The sequence below is a fragment of the Argopecten irradians genome, chromosome 10 (genome assembly GCF_041381155.1).
Source record: "Argopecten irradians isolate NY chromosome 10, Ai_NY, whole genome shotgun sequence".
Taxonomy (NCBI): Eukaryota; Metazoa; Mollusca; class Bivalvia; order Pectinida; family Pectinidae; genus Argopecten; species Argopecten irradians.
In genome coordinates, this window is record NC_091143.1 from 24,548,801 (window position 1) to 24,566,367 (window position 17,567).

Here is a 17,567-nt window from a genome sequence, read left to right on the forward strand (position 1 = left end):
AGTTACTTATACAGCTACTGTAAACTGAGTCACACAAGATTGGAGTAAGTAGTCCACTCAAGTTACTTATACAGCTACTGTAAACTGAGTCACACAAGATTGGAGTGAGTAGTCCACTCAAGTTACTTATACAGCTACTGTAAACTGAGTCACACAAGATTGGAGTAAGTAGTCCACTCAAGTTACTTATACAGCTACTGTAAACTGAGTCACACAAGATTGGAGTAAGTAGTCCACTCAAGTTACTTATACAGCTACTGTAACCTGAGTCACACAAGATTGGAGTGAGTAGTCCACTCAAGTTACTTATACAGCTACTGTAACCTGAGTCACACAAGATTGGAGTGAGTAGTCCACTCAAGTTACTTATACAGCTACTGTAACCTGAGTCACACAAGATTGGAGTAAGTAGTCCACTCAAGTTACTTATACAGCTACTGTAAACTGAGTCACACAAGATTGGAGTAAGTAGTCCACTCAAGTTACTTATACAGCTACAATAAACTGAGTCACACAAGATTGGAGTGAGTAGTCCACTCAAGTTACTTATACAGCTACTGTAACCTGAGTCACACAAGATTGGAGTAAGTAGTCCACTCAAGTTACTTATACATCTACTGTAAACTGAGTCACACAAGATTGGAGTAAGTAGTCCACTCAAGTTACTTATACATCTACTGTAAACTGAGTCACACAAGATTGGAGTGAGTAGTCCACTCAAGTTACTTATACAGCTACTGTAAACTGAGTCACACAAGATTGGAGTGAGTAGTCCACTCAAGTTACTTATACAGCTACAATAAACTGAGTCACACAAGATTGGAGTGAGTAGTCCACTCAAGTTACTTATACAGCTACTGTAACCTGAGTCACACAAGATTGGAGTGAGTAGTCCACTCAAGTTACTTATACAGCTACTGTAACCTGAGTCACACAAGATTGGAGTGAGTAGTCCACTCAAGTTACTTATACAGCTACTGTAACCTGAGTCACACAAGATTGGAGTGAGTAGTCCACTCAAGTTACTTATACAGCTACTGTAACCTGAGTCACACAAGATTGGAGTGAGTAGTCCACTCAAGTTACTTATACAGCTACTGTAACCTGAGTCACACAAGATTGGAGTGAGTAGTCCACTCAAGTTACTTATACAGCTACTGTAAACTTAGTCACACAAGATTGGAGTGAGTAGTCCACTCAAGTTACTTATACAGCTACTGTAATCTGAGTCACACAAGATTGGAGTGAGTAGTCCACTCAAGTTACTTATACAGCTACTGTAAACTGAGTCACACAAGATTGGAGTAAGTAGTCCACTCAAGTTACTTATACAGCTACTGTAATCTGAGTCACACAAGATTGGAGTGAGTAGTCCACTCAAGTTACTTATACAGCTACTGTAAACTGAGTCACACAAGATTGGAGTGAGTAGTCCACTCAAGTTACTTATACAGCTACTGTAAACTGAGTCACACAAGATTGGAGTGAGTAGTCCACTCAAGTTACTTATACAGCTACTGTAACCTGAGTCACACAAGATTGGAGTGAGTAGTCCACTCAAGTTACTTATACAGCTACTGTAAACTGAGTCACACAAGATTGGAGTGAGTAGTCCACTCAAGTTACTTATACATCTACTGTAAACTGAGTCACACAAGATTGGAGTGAGTAGTCCACTCAAGTTACTTATACAGCTACTGTAAACTGAGTCACACAAGATTGGAGTGAGTAGTCCACTCAAGTTACTTATACAGTTAATGTAAACTGAGTCACACAAGATTGGAGTGAGTAGTCCACTCAAGTTACTTATACAGCTACTGTAAACTGAGTCACACAAGATTGGAGTGAGTAGTCCACTCAAGTTACTTATACAGCTACTGTAATCTGAGTCACACAAGATTGGAGTGAGTAGTCCACTCAAGTTACTTATACAGCTACTGTAAACTGAGTCACACAAGACTTATACAGCTACTGTAACCTGAGTCACACAAGATTGGAGTGAGTAGTCCACTCAAGTTACTTATACAGCTACTGTAATCTGAGTCACACAAGATTGGAGTGAGTAGTCCACTCAAGTTACTTATACAGCTACTGTAAACTGAGTCACACAAGATGGGGAGTGAGTAGTCCAATCGAGTTAGGTCTATATATTGTATCATAATAAGAATCAATTCATCATTTTTTACTTATAAAATGAAATATTGGATGTCATTAAGTCTGTTGTTTGGACCTAGAGTCACACAAGATGGGGAGTGAGCTTATAGGTCTACAATATAGTAAACCAATCGAGTTAGGTCTATATATTGTATCATTATTATAATATTGGATGTCATTAAGTCTGTTGTTTGGACCTAGATCACCCATGCATGTGTTACAGTACCACAATGGAATGCCAGGAAAAATTCCATCTGGAAAATATCTTGTCCTAAGTAGCTCTGAAGGATTTATTCTATCATTATAAAGCGCCAACTAAGCAGGGGTAATTGTCACATCAACTCTGAAGTCCTCCAGGGGAGATTTTCTCTGACAAAGCTGTATAAGAACTGAGCTTGTGAAGATCACACAAGAGCTTCTGTCTGACGTTTATAAACAATTTCAGATTCCATATCACAATAACAGATTTCAAACAGATCCGTTTTATTCTGCTTTTCATGGGATTTCATACCTAAAGATATGTCCCTTAATATAATTGTATCATTAAATCCTACAATAACAACTGACAATGTCTCATACCAAGAAAGATTGATTCCTTTATCGATCCTCAATGTATAATACAAATATCTCCACGGAACAATTAAAACCATTCAATTAACTGCTTCTCCAAAATCTTTGAAAATCTAATGACTTTAAAACTACAGTTTATGATGGAGGATCAATTAAAGAATTTACAGCACATAATGGCAGTACCAGTAAAGCATCTGTTATTGTTTTGGGGGGTGACTGTGTGAAACCAATTCTGCATCAATGTTGTTTTGAAGAATAACAAGTGGCCGAAGGGCCTTAATGGTCATCTGACTATCTTAAGCTTGACAGTAATCATATAAAGCAAATTAATTGGATTTGGTTTGGTTTAATTAGTTTAACGTCCTATTAACATTTAAGGACGTGCCAGATTTGTTGGTGGAGGAAAGCCGGAGTACCCGGAGAAAAACTACCTACCAGCGGTCAGTACCAGGCAACTGCCCCACATGGGATTCGAACTCGCGACCCAGAGGTGGAGGGCATGTGGTAATATGTCGGTACATCTTAACCACTCGGCCACCGCAGCCCCCAAATTAAATTTAATTGGATATGGTATCATGGTCGCCATCTTCAATTTGGGATCAAACCAGGAACATTTTGTCAACACCATGTCAGGATATATCATTTCTGACAAGTTTCAGCCAAAACGCATAAGTAGAACTGGAGAAGAAGCTCAAAATATGCTTTCAAGATGGCGGCTATCTTAGATTTTGGACTGACTCAAAAAGTAACAACACTTTGTCATGGTCATGTCAGAATTTTTTCAGGCAAGTTTCAGCAAAATCACATTGGTAAAACTGGAGAAGTTCAAAATATGTTTCAAGATGGTGAATGTGGTGGCCATCTTGGATTTCGGATTGACCCGAAAAATAACAACATTTTGTCATGACCATGTGATGATTATTTCAGGCAAGTTTCAGCCAAATCGCAGTGGTAGAACTTGAGAAGAAGTTTAAAATGTAAACAGTTCACGAATGGCGCAAGGCGCACAGCTGACGACGACGGAGGAAACACGATGGCTATAGCGCTAGCTAGGTCATCCTGATCCTTCGGGTCAGATGACCTAATGATCATAGGTACAGCGGCTATTTGACAACAAACTGTATTCTATAGGAGCATGGAAGATTTATGTATTGTACAAGTAGGTTGAATTCAAGAATCACTCCAATTAAGAAGATATTATACAGTCAAACATGCTTTAGCAAATACCTCTGTACAAAGACCACCTGCTTTAGCTTACTAAGTATATGAGCATTGTTCTCTGAAGGGTCAATTTCAACACAATTTTACCTGTGTATAAAGACCACTTACCTAGATAGCTATAATCTTTTTCTTCTTTTTTATGGTGACTTAATCTTTATGGGCAGGTTCAGCTGTATTTATTCATATATACCCATCATAGGAACATCTCTACTTTTGTCTGGTATTTTACTTGATTTTAAAGTCATTTCAATAGCACCCTAACGTGTCCTGAAGCACTGGCGAAGGCTTCCTTTAGAGATAATAATGCAGATGTGATATTGAAACAGACATGATACGTGTATATGTAACACCATGGCAGACAATTTGGGCGAAAATTCTTCCTAATTGAAAATCAATTGTAAGTAGCATGTGAGCTGAAACTGTAGTTACAAACCATTGGCCTACCACTTATACAGACGTCACTCTATCAGGACACAGTCAGAATGAGGTTGGGACACAATGTTATCATTATTTGGGCTAATTTGATTATTTGATTCCCTTTACATATCCTGATGATCCCAAATATTACTGCAGTATGAGTTCCCTAAAATTTTGGCAAATTATAATTATTCAGTTGAATTTAATTTTCATAAATGAAATTTGCGGACACAAATCTAAAAATTTAAGACCACTTTAAAAAATTTCTGATTAATTGGTTTTAAAAATTTTTATCCATAATCAGTTTTAATTTTTTTTTTTCTTTCTAATCATCGGCCCATCACTAATTATAAAACCACCTCAAGCTTTTTGTACACTTTATGGTGGCAATGGGGATAGAAGGAAGGGGTATACCAAACAGTACAGCCTTGGTACGATATAACTAATGTTATTGATATAAAAGATGAATAGATATACAGACCTACAGGTTTTTCTTTCTTTGGCCACATTTTCAACCCCTTCTACCTGAAACATAAAGTAGGTTATAATTTTTCATATTATATAGGTCATGAATTAATCTTTTCTGCCTGAAACAGAATTATGTCATAATTTGTAACTTTTACATATTCATAATTGTAAGTCAATAAAATATTAATGGATCCTTTCTACCTGAAACATAAAGTAGGTCATGATTTATCAGTGGTAAACAGGTCAGGGATGAATAAACAAATTTTTACTAACTAATTATACATAAACCCCAATATTGCTGAAAGGAAGTTATTTTGACTGGCCAAAGCCAGATATTTAAAAGAAACATGAGAAATGGCACAGAAGGAAACCTTACTGGGAATGCATAAAAGCATGCAACCATTCATGACAGCAACATCGCTGATGACACCATCCCCGATGACATCACTCCTAAAGATTACATCCCCAAAAATAAGACATCAGCCCTAATTATATATATAACGACACCATCCCTAAAGACATCACCCCTGACAACACCACTCAGTAAATTATTAGTTCTCATACAAAATTGATGGAGACCATGGATACAGACCTACTCTAGGGTTCACAAAACTATGGTGAATGGGGCGGGGATGAGGTTTGGGAGGGGGTGAGTTAAAATTTTGGGAGGGAATGAGATAAAATTTGGGGACAAGGGAGGTAAATTTGGGCAAAGAATAAGCATCCCTTGTCAATCCCTACCCTACCAACACAAACTGACAAGGGACTAAATATCTACATCAGAGAAAATCACATTCTGTAACAAATTATCGCAGTTGGGTTGAGTCTGGTACAGTATGTAATTATAAGGTCTGATCAATACTATGGGAATTCAAAAGAAGACTTATTTATACAGTCAACAGAATTCCTGGTTTGTTTCTCGGTTGGTATGTGACTACCAAACAAACAAGTACTTACTTTAGCTTCAGGTAATTCTCAAGGGAAAGGCACAAAACGTGACTGTAAAAAGTAACAGGATCAAGTTCTATATGTATAAAACTAAAGGAATTTCCACATCCTTCGATTATGAAACTAGAAAATAGCCTACCATAATATACAAAACCTGGTATATTACACTATGACACCTAATGATTTACTGTAGTATATCCCTACTTATGTTTAGAGTGGTCAACACAAGTGTTTATAAATATACATCCTGACCCACTGCTATACACTTTATAGACTACGATAATATGAAATCATTCTAGCTTCATTACTCACTCCTACTCCACCTAAACCCTTTTATGATGAAGCTGAAATCATCCTTAGCTACCTTACTCTTCCATTTCACCCCCACAACTTCAAGATGAATCTGAAATCATCCTAGCTACCTTACCCCCACTTACCCCACACCTTCAAGATGAAGCTGAAATCCTATTAGCGACCTTACTTCCTTCCATCCCACCCCCACACCTTCAAGATGAAGCTGAAATCATCCAAGCTACCTTACCCCCACCTACCCCACCCCCACACTTTCAAGATGAATCTGAATAGGGCTGTAGATTGTCTAACATGTGGCGATCCGATCCGATCCACGATTCGAGTTTGACGATTCACAGATCGGACCACGAATCACCAGTTAGATACAAGCAAAAGATTCAATTGAAGTCGAAACTGTTTTTATTGATAAATCAATAATGCTCTTATAAAAACCATTTTTAGCAATTTTACATTCCTTATCACTAAGCAATAGAGTTACAGGTGAAGTACAGCAGGATTCAGTCACTGTAACTATAAAAAAAAATCAAATTATTTGAATTTTGAAATGACGTCATCTCAAAAATACTACTGCACATCAATTACGGCATGAAATCATCATGGTAAGGCATAAATAACCATATGAAAATATTTTCACTGTTACTTTTATTTTGATCAAATACAGAATAAACATTGAGATTAAGAAAAAATGTTTAAATCTGCAAGAGCAGTTACAATTTAATTTGGTTCTAGGCCTATAGTTTTTATTTTTAATCAAGTGATTTATGATTTTGACTCATAATTAGCCTACCTTTCGTTTTTGACATGGGGTTCACATCTACATACTCAGTAGCCTAATGTAATATATTTGTATTTTTACATATTTCCGACCCGTAATGAAAACGAAATCAATTATCATCTTTTACATCTCTAGAATTCAATAATTATGTTTTATCATTATTATTTTATGAAGAATTCACAACACTGCATCGAAGCGTGGATACGAAAATAACATGTTGCTAGCTTTACTTCACGCAGCTCTTGTGTACTTCTGGTCTACTTCAAAGTGAAAACATCGATGATATTCAGATTTTAGTGTACATTCCTTCACATTTTTGAGCTATGACAGCATTAAAGAAGGTATTATTTTTTGCTTTTGAAAGATCGCGATCCACAAATATCAGGAGTAACAAATACTCGTATCCGATCTTTCTCAATAATTCGTGAATACTCGAGTACTCGGATACTCGTTACAGCCCTAAATCTGAAATCATCCTAGCTACTTTACCCTCTTCCCCTCCCAACCCACATCTTAAGGATGAAGCTGAAATCATTCTAGCTACCTTACTCCCTCCCATCCCACCCCCACACCTTCAAGATGAAGCTGAAATCATCCTATAGTACCTCACCCCTTCTCACCCCACCCCCACACCTTCTAGATGAAGCTGAAATCATCCTAGTACCTTACCCCCTCTCACCCCAACCTCACACCTTCTAGATGAAGCTGAAATCATGTGTGCATGTGTTACGTGAATGAATATTCTGTACGTTTGTTTGACTGCAGTATAACTGATGGTCTTTTCTCCTTGGGATAGTGGGTCCATTTTGCCCTTTCTATAGTATCTCACTGATACTTGCTGCCAAAACACCAAACCACACATACCACCTAAGTCCTATTATACTGATAATAGGGAAACCAGTCGTCCCTTTCGGTAGACAAATTAACTAATAAAACCTGGCCTTGCTTGAGTAGATGTCTGTATAGATAGTCTTGATAAGTAAGTATTTATTTAGTCTTACATGAACCTTGATAGGTCGCTATATGTAGGACTAACAATTGCCTGTGTACTTATCTTTATACACGTATATCTTTCCTAGATTATACAACACAATTGCTGTATATTACATATATAAACAAGATAAGTGGTAGAGTTCTTTGTTTTCTTGGGATAGTTTGCTTGACGACTACATACATAGTAACAGCATTTATTATTCAGTTGTTTCCAAAGCATTTAACTTACAAATCTATACCTACTGCAGAAGGTACATCAATCAATGCCACCCGATGAACCCTGTCTAATCCACATGCCAGATAAAAACGGTATTAGGAGAATACCTTGCTCTACATATGTTGTATTGATCGAAATATAGAGCTTCAATTGTCCAAACAAATGTTTATCCTTGTTTGCTATGGAAACGACCGACATTAAGGATGCTTGAACATTGATTAGAATGGTAAAACAGAGTTAATAATTCTAAGTCAATCTGTAACCATGCAGATACTCATTGACAAATCTTAATAAGCCAATCATTGCTAAAATTTCTAAAGCATTATTCTTAAAACATCATCCATTTTGTCTAAGTATTACCATTATAAGTCTTAATCAAGTTCTTGAGTATGTCCATCAGGTAATGCTATCATACACAATTCTGTATTTGCAAATTACAGACTAGAGTTATCTACCCTTGTGGTTAAATATTGAGTGTGACGTCATATGTATGCAAGTGTAACATCTAAGTTTTGAGAGAAAACAATATACAGTTGTTGACTTGGGTTGAGGGCAACAGATGATTTGTTGGACCCGAAGACAAACTGTTGCCCAAGGCCAAAGGCTGAGGGCAACAGTTTGTGTGAGGGTCCAACAAATCATCTGTTGCCCGAGAACCCAGTCGATAACTCATTAACTGTTTTGTTATACCCCATTGTGACGTCATTCCGGTCCAACAGCAAATTTTAAGTCGATTTTAACAGTTCTTTGGACCGCTCAACGGAACAGTTCATTTATTGGCATTTTTGTCAATAGAGTTTATATAGAAACTATTTTATAGGGGTTTCGCTCACAAAGTAATGATATCACAATGAATACCTCCAAACAAGGGAGGTAAATCTGTAATATGCAAAGACAGAAAACAACATACAGGTGTTCATATGTAGACAACAGAGACAAATTAGATGCTCTATCAAATGTTTTTTATTCATGTAGGAATCTATACCGTGCAAAAAGTTATTTTCACTTTCTTGGATAAGCATAAACATCAGAATTAAGCCTCACCTGTACAACTTTACAAATATCTGTTACAAGACGTCACTTCATCCTTCAAGCCATAGAGCTTCTGAAAATAGAAAAATAAACAAATAAACTCTAGATCTGTTAACAAGCAAACATTCTAAAAACTTTCTATAAAGTCTAAAAGACTTTTACTTCTATTTCTTCTAATCATATGAAAGATATTAATTTTTATAGCATTTTCTTTGTAACTCACAAATTGTGTACCAGTACATGAAATGAAATTTTTTACAATTCATCAAAACAAAATGATCACCTGGCAAATATACATGTTACGACTATTATCAGCAGTAGCCTATAGCATGTTTTTTTTTTTTTTTTTTGCATTGATTAATTAACGTCCTATTAACAGCCAGGGTCATGTAAGGACAACCTCCCATGTATGTATGTATTGCTAGGTGCACGTTTTGGGAGACTATGGTATGTTTGTGTTATATATTCTTGTATAGTGGAGTTTTTGCCCTTTTTATAGTGCTATATCAGTGAAGCATGCTGCCAAAAACACCAAGCAATATACTGCTGCTGATTTTTGCACAGAAATTTATACTATTGTGTTTATTAAACACAAATTTTTAAAGCCTTTAAACTTTTTATCACAATTGAAGGTGAATTTTAATGCAATGGTATATTTCTCTTTCCAAAACCAGAGACCTATATATGGCCAGTAGTAATATCTTTTTTTACAGGAGTGTAATGTACTGAGGTATGGAATCTCGGTTGCTTGTATTATCTTTTTATTCAATTTTATTTTTATAAGACATTTCAAATAATAGCAAGGCTTCAACAGATTATACAAATTGACCGGACTGATACAAAATTGATCTCAATAAGGATATGAAGCCTGTGTATGAGCTATATAGCTAGTTACAGAAAAGAAAAATCTCTACTTATAGTCCATAGCTATCATAAATTTTATTTGAAGACTAATTGATCATGAGTAATATTTATTGGGGTTGCTGATGTGGCAGCCGACTCATGATATTTTGCTTTTGTGGCCGACTATATTTCATGTCTCAATAATTATATATATAATCATGCCTGTTAATTTGATCAGAATCATGTTGAGTTGCTTGTGATATGATCTGTAACATTTTATTGTACCTGTAATTATGAACTTTCAATGTCAAGGCTCAATGTTCAGTTGTTTATGCCATGATCCCTGATATTTTATTGTATCTATAATCATGTCCATCAGACTCAAGGCTCAGAGTAAATGTTAGGGTGACAATATTCCCCAAAGTAAACTTATCTCTATGCCAGCGACAGCCAGCGTATGCAGTGACAGCGACAGCCAGCGTATGCAGTGACAGCGGCAGCTATAGATATTTCAACCTGAATTCTCTGTATACATATATATATATAACTATGGTAAACCTAGCTATAGCCAAGCTAGTACAGCTAACAATCATAACATCTTTTGAATAACACTGCTCTGGTTTCTTCAGCAACTAAATATAACATAGTACCTTGAGGTTATTTTCACATCTATACTATTGATACTATTAGTTGAGATCCTGTGTACAGGATGCAGATCGCCTTGGAGACGGGACTGGTCAAGATCAGCCTTAAGCTTGTGCTGAATTAATTTGACCATTGGAATTGGTTGGCTGGAATCAATACCCCCTACAAGAAACTGACCCATAAGGCACATGTAGTGACAAAAGATAGAGCGAGGTCTTTTGAAGTCAATTGAGCATGTTATCAGAATTTCTCTTAGCGTATTTTAACATGCAAACATTCCAGAAAATTTTGACTTTATATGAATAATATAATATACCCTTGAATTCATCACATTTATGCAAAGCTAACTATATATATAGGGTCCATGGGGAGTCCATTTATTTGAAGTTCGAGACAAATCCCTTATAAACATTTTCTGTGAAATAATAGTGCCACCTCCAACAGAGCATAAATGACATTTATCATTTGAACAATAATTGGTGTTTAATCGTGTTTATATATGCCTGATTAACACAAAAAATATAATAAATTAATTCATTTTGCCTTTGGTGCATGCGCAATTAGTATTATATTCCATATAGGATATAGTGACACATAATTTTTTTGGGATGCAATTCATTATTTTTTTATATTTTGAACTTAAAGTAAAATAAGAAGCTCAAACTTTTCAGTGGTGTTAATGGTGTAAAGTAAGTAACTTTTGTAACTGAAGAAAAATAATAAATCGTTTGATAGTGAAAAAAATACCATTTGTCAGCGGTGGAGCATCTTTAAACTAGAAAGTCTAAAATAACTGCCTGTCAGCCATCTTGTAGACTGATTAATCCTAAAATGCAATATATGCATGACTAGATCAAGTCCTAAGGAAACCTATGCATAAACTTTGAGAAAAATCTCTTCCTCTATTATAAACTACTATGTAATTCCTGACAAATAGCGATAACAAGAATAATTTATAAACAGATGGAAGGTATTGGATGAAAGCCTATTTGAAGAGCCCATAATCTGTAATGGTGAGCTAAAAATGAGGATTATATACATGTGTAATACACGTTCAATCATATGTATAAGAAAAACAGAATTAACATCATAACCTTCCTTGTGTCATAACATAGACTGTTTATATATCTTGTAGATCACAGAATCCATAATTATCATTGAAACAATTCAGACTTGACCTGTTGTGTTCATGCACATAAAATGTATATATATATCCACTAGAAATTACAGAAAACTTTCACTGTCAAAAAGTATCTAATAATTTTCCTCCCTTCTTTTTCTATCCCCCATTAAAATCTCAATAATGGGCAGTGTTTCCTTGTTTTATAGAACTAGGATTTAGTATAGGCGATAAAGGTACCTGGCATCACCACAAGTATTTGTATCTAAACGGAACATTAAAATATTTGGTTTTGATATTATAAAGAATAGGAATCAAAGTACTGAAAGTACTAAATGGCTCGGTCTCAATGATTGGAGGATATATTTCTAAAGTCAACATTTTTTTGGACAATAAGAAATAAAGTTTGCTAGTGTTCCTTCCAGTTTGGACTTTTGAGGATTCCTTGGACACCAAGGTGTTAAATAAGAAACATATACTAAACTCTTAGGAGCCCATTCTAATATTTCCTATGGTGTTATATGCCAAATGACTTTATAGCATCTTTAACCTTTTCCTTGTTAATTTGATGTCAATTAAAATATCCATTCTGAATTGCTATTCTCATTAAGTTCCTGGGACCAAAGTATCAGTTAACAAGTATTGTTTTGCAGCAGAGACAGACAAGAGGCATATTTTTCTATGCCAAAATGTCTTAAATATAGAATATGTCAGTCCTCAAGAAGACTTATCAATATAGTCATACCATTTCTGAATAAACTGGTCAATTGGTCTACTTTTAACAAGTTTTTGTAATTAGTCTTTTGTAAAACAGCAAGTTGATTGATATATCCAAACATGATTTAAACTAGCTCTGATCAAATATCTTAAACATCTTACAGCCATTTAAACAAGAGCTGTCGGAGAACAGCAAAGCTCGCCTATTCAGAAGAAGTTGTTGTTCAAGTATTTACTATTTAAACATGGAAATATGACAAATTAACAGACTAAAAAAAACCTAAAGGGCCCCAAATTGGTTGTTTTATCACTTTCAGTATTCATACACATTAGGAAAATAAAATCATAAAACATTTATGATGACTTAAGCTTAAACAATAGACAAAATAGAAACTTGCTCAAAAACTTTAACGTGAAATATGACAAATTAACAGACTCAAAAAACCCCTAAAGGGCCCAAAATTGGTTGTATTATCACATTCAGCATCCATACACATTAGGAAAATAAAATCAGAAACATTTATGATGACTTAAGCTTAAACAATTGACGAAACAGAAGCTTGCTCAAAAATTTTAACGTGAAATGGGACGCCAACGCTGACGCCGACGCCGGGGTGACAACATTAGCTCCCCCTATTCTTCGAATAGGCGAGCTAAAAACGTCTGGTCTATTTTCATGTTAAGTATACATTATGCCAAAAAGTAATCATTCTACATTTTATTCCAATATCAATTGGGTATCTTGTTAGCTCGCCATAAACCATGAATTGTTTTATACACTTTTTTAACTTGAGGAAATAACAAATGATTTTTTCTACAATATTTGTATTTTCAAATCCCCATACTTCTGATGAGTATAATAAAACTGGCATTACAAGTGACTAAAATATTTTCAGTTTAAAATCAACAGGAAGGGATACATTCCTTTGTTTCTTAAAAATAGTAGACACTGATTTAATTGTTTGTTCAGCAGTTTTTTCCTTTTCTTTAAAAACGCTACCATTAATGTTAAAAAATATACATAGATATGTATACCCTTCTTATCAAAATAATTCTATATCCCATAACGTAAACTGGTGTTGTTGGGCCAATTTACGTTTTGAGAATATTACAACTTTTATCTTTCTGATATATTAGATTATAATTTCCATGTAATGCAATAATGTAATGCAATATTATTCAAATCCGTTTAACATTTGTTGTAGAACAGTGTCATTGCCATATAAAATGATAAAAGTTTGGGATACATTTCAATATTATCTGTAAATAATTTGTCAATAGTTGTCAGACAATTAACATTCTTTTTCCGCCAGATAAGATTCCAAGTCATCAAGGTATATTGAAAATAGGAAAGGAGATATAAATAAGGTACCATACTGTGCATGTATATGTTCAATGTAAATTAACAATGTAAGCTGATCTTGCAGAATTGCCTTACAGCGTTATAATAAATGCAGTTGTCTCATTGCATTGGATATAATTGATTTAAGGCAGTTCATGTGGCGACCGAAAAAGGTAAAATCACCATTTTCAGAGTGATCAGAGAAGATTGATAGTCAAGGAGGGAATTAAAACATAAGACAACCTGTGTTATGCAAATTAATATCTAATTTATTTTGAATAAAGTATGCCGAAGATGATGATTAGTGTATTATTAACAATAATCTTAATATGTTTTCTAAAAATATTAACAACTAATGTCATATTGTGTTATAAATTTAATGTTTTATTTATTCTTTTTTATTTCAAGCATGTAGATGTCATAGAAAATAAACAAATACCAAGTATATGCATATTAAAGTAAAATTCACAAATCACAACACTAATGTGTATTGTATATATGGAATGAAGATGATGATGGTAATTATTTGGATCAAAAATGTTTACAACATTAAATGTATTATATATGTGGAATTTGAATATGATGATAGTAATTATTTTCATATCAAAAACTATTACAGTATTAAGCTACCACAGTTGAAAATGATTTCTTTCATTTTGTTCACACATTTTTTCTCCTGGACTGGTTCCAATTGAAATGATACTTGCATGTAGACATTCTGTAAAACATAAGAAAACAATAAATGTATTAACAGCGTAATTACCGAAAAGGCTAATATCATATAATTAAACATTTTTTTTTATAAATAACAATACCAGTTTAGAGTAAATATTATTGAAATTTATTTTCTGTTGTTCTTGTCCTCCTGTTCTTTGGAGTTTTGTCCTTCATAAATTGATTGTAATACAGCAGTTGTCATATAATGTATCTGATAATGTGCACACAGAAGTATAAGTATATGCATATGCATGTGTGCATGGGCACAGTGATAAGTTTATTTTGCCGAGTAAAAAGTTCAAAGAACTAGTATTGTTCATACTCAAAGATGTAATCGCACTAAAAACAGTGATCGTGTAGGCTTTTGTGTGATTGCATTTGTAAGGGGTGTATCTCTGAACGCCAACATTTTGGATTTAGCTGTAGGGTAGTTTGTTGTGACAGTGGTTATAGTCTTTTTCCTAAAGGCAGACCCAATGCCACAGGTAAATTTACCTGTAAAAGTTACCTGTGTTGATACTTATCTAAGTGTATATTGATTAATTTTCATTTCAATAAGTGTTCATATTTAATATCAGATACATATATCTATGAAAATATAACAATAGAATCTATGAATGAAATTAAATTAAATTCACAATGATTTTATTTCAAGAATTTTAAAGATTTCCTTGATATATCTAAAATCTCTGGTATAAATCTCATTAGATTTTCAATAGATTGATACTAAAATCAAGCAAAATTCTTTGAAACTTATTTCACATGGAAGAAACTTTACCATTCAGTAATATCAAAGAAAAAATCCAAAAAGGAATTATCCAGTTTCAACTTAGTGTAACACTAATTTGATTAAAAGTTTGAAATAATATAAGCCTTTTGCCTGTTGAAAAGTGATATATTTCCACAAGGTCTTCCATATATGTCTGTTAAGTAACCTTATATACATATATAGTACATGTACATGTAACATCTGCGTTAATAACCTACCAAAGAGTAAGTGAATTTATGTCAAATATGATTTCCAAATTTTACTTGTACTTGACTGACCTTTTTAAGTTAACAGAACATACAATATATTTTGAAAGTTGCATTAGGATGCATCATTTATCATAATTATATAATTTTCCTGCTTTCTTATCCTAAGATGGTATTTCTAGATCAGCATGATGTTACATTATAATGTAAATGTACATGTACATTTGTATATCATTATAGCAAAAGAGCACCCAATAATTAAACTGTTGTCTGTTAACAGCGCAGTAAAATTATATATTTTTGTGCATGTTAGAAATAACATATAAATTTCTTTCCTATGGTTGAATTTTGGTCAAACATTGTTACTAGATACAAATTGGTATATGTACTATAATCTTTAAACAGAAAAAATTAGAAAACTGTTAATTTGGTATTCTGAGCACTAAAAGTTTGCAACATTTTGAGAATTACAAGACCTTCAACATATGGACTTGAAATAATTTTGCCAGTATTGCAACATAAACATCTATAATGTGTATTAAAATGAATATGGTTAAGACCCTAAGTAACAGTCTTCAATCTCATTTCATTTAGTATTTTTACATTATTAAGTGACTTCTAAAAATATTTTGTATCAAAAATACATATAGAGCATTAAACCATAATGATATATTATTACCAATGTTTATAAAACATCATAATGTGTGTTTGTGTCGGCTTCAATAGATTACCAACTTAAACTATAATCAACAGGTCAAAATTTCCGACAATATTAATTTGAACTTTTGTGATATTGTTTTTCTCCACTCATTTCCTAACCAAATACTTCACGGTGTACGTCTATGCGATAAGAGAAATCATGCGCAACTATGCACGGTCACAAGAAATGAAAGTTGGCTAAGAATGTACATGTAGCCCTACTGGAACTCCTATGTCAAAACAGAATACTGTTACATTAGAATATACACTGATCAAGAAACCTGTTTTTCTGATAAAATTGAGATATGATTTGTAAAAAAATATTTCACCTGGAACTCAAAATGCATCGTTCTTAATAATCCACATGTAGCTCCATATTAATTCTTAGCATATTAAAGCACTGATTATCTTTGATTAATAATTTACGTTGTATATAATACGGAATATATTGAAGGAATTTTTATCCAAAACCCACCAATGTTACCTATGATACTGATTGAAATACAGGTAAATCTCAAGTGACTTTACAGGTGAAAATAAAGACAGCTTATATGAAACAGTATATAATTGCCTTCCTATTGTTTCCTAAAACAACACCTACCTGTTGTTGATAAATATGTTGGCGTTAAGAGAACACCCCTTTGTAAGACTGTGCCAGGTGGTAGAGATTAGTTCCGCTCGAGTGATCACACAATGCAAGTGAGAATCGGGAGTATGTTTATGTAAGTTTTAATTACTAATCTCTGATGATTGTTGATAAAATATAACTCAGGATAATTGCTAAACATTTAACCGTTTTCTCCACGTTTGTTGTAGATTGAAACGGCTTTTTAAGTGCCGTTCTACGGAAGAATTATGAAAATGAAAATGGCATTTTCATCGATCTACAAATGAAGTAGTCCAAAAAAATCTCACTTCGAGTTATACGAACATTTTATGTATGATTTTTGTCATTCGGACCAAAAATACTTCGTTAATTACGTAGTTTACTGAATACGTTATACATATCAGAACGTCAAGCTCATGTAGGCCTACATGTGATGAAAGTGGCTAAAATGTTTTTAGTGACAACCTCTATACGTGCTTTAATATGTATATATAATCTGATAATGTATACATGTGCTTATAAAATTATCGATAATTATGGATGTGGTAAATATTCATACCTTATTAACTGCCGTAAGTTGGAAGATTACGCCAGCTTGGACATTTAGAAAATGTTCATCGTCTCTCACGCGCTATTTGATCAGTTTACAAAGTTTATCCTAAATTTTCTTAGAGTTGTCTTTCTTCCATTGTGGATTTACACGCACATGTGGCATAACGCAGCCGTGATAAACAAATCTCCATTTCGTCCTGAGATTTATTTGCTCCCGAACTAATATGATTCAAATTACAAAAA

The 17,567-nt window shown here is 33.9% G+C and overlaps 1 protein-coding gene across 1 annotated transcript in view; it reads right to left on the minus strand.

Moving 5' to 3' along the window:
- LOC138332618 (phospholipid-transporting ATPase ID-like) overlaps nucleotides 1–17,567 on the minus strand; it is a 92,541-nt gene that overhangs the window by 62,719 nt on the left and 12,255 nt on the right. Inside the window, exons 2-3 of the mRNA XM_069280619.1 lie at nucleotides 9,120–9,180; nucleotides 4,844–4,887 (exon numbers count right to left, since the gene is read on the minus strand). Of these exons, the coding sequence (XP_069136720.1) occupies nucleotides 4,844–4,871 (28 nt within the window). The 5' untranslated portion in view covers nucleotides 4,872–4,887; nucleotides 9,120–9,180. The remainder of the gene's footprint in view (nucleotides 1–4,843; nucleotides 4,888–9,119; nucleotides 9,181–17,567) is intronic.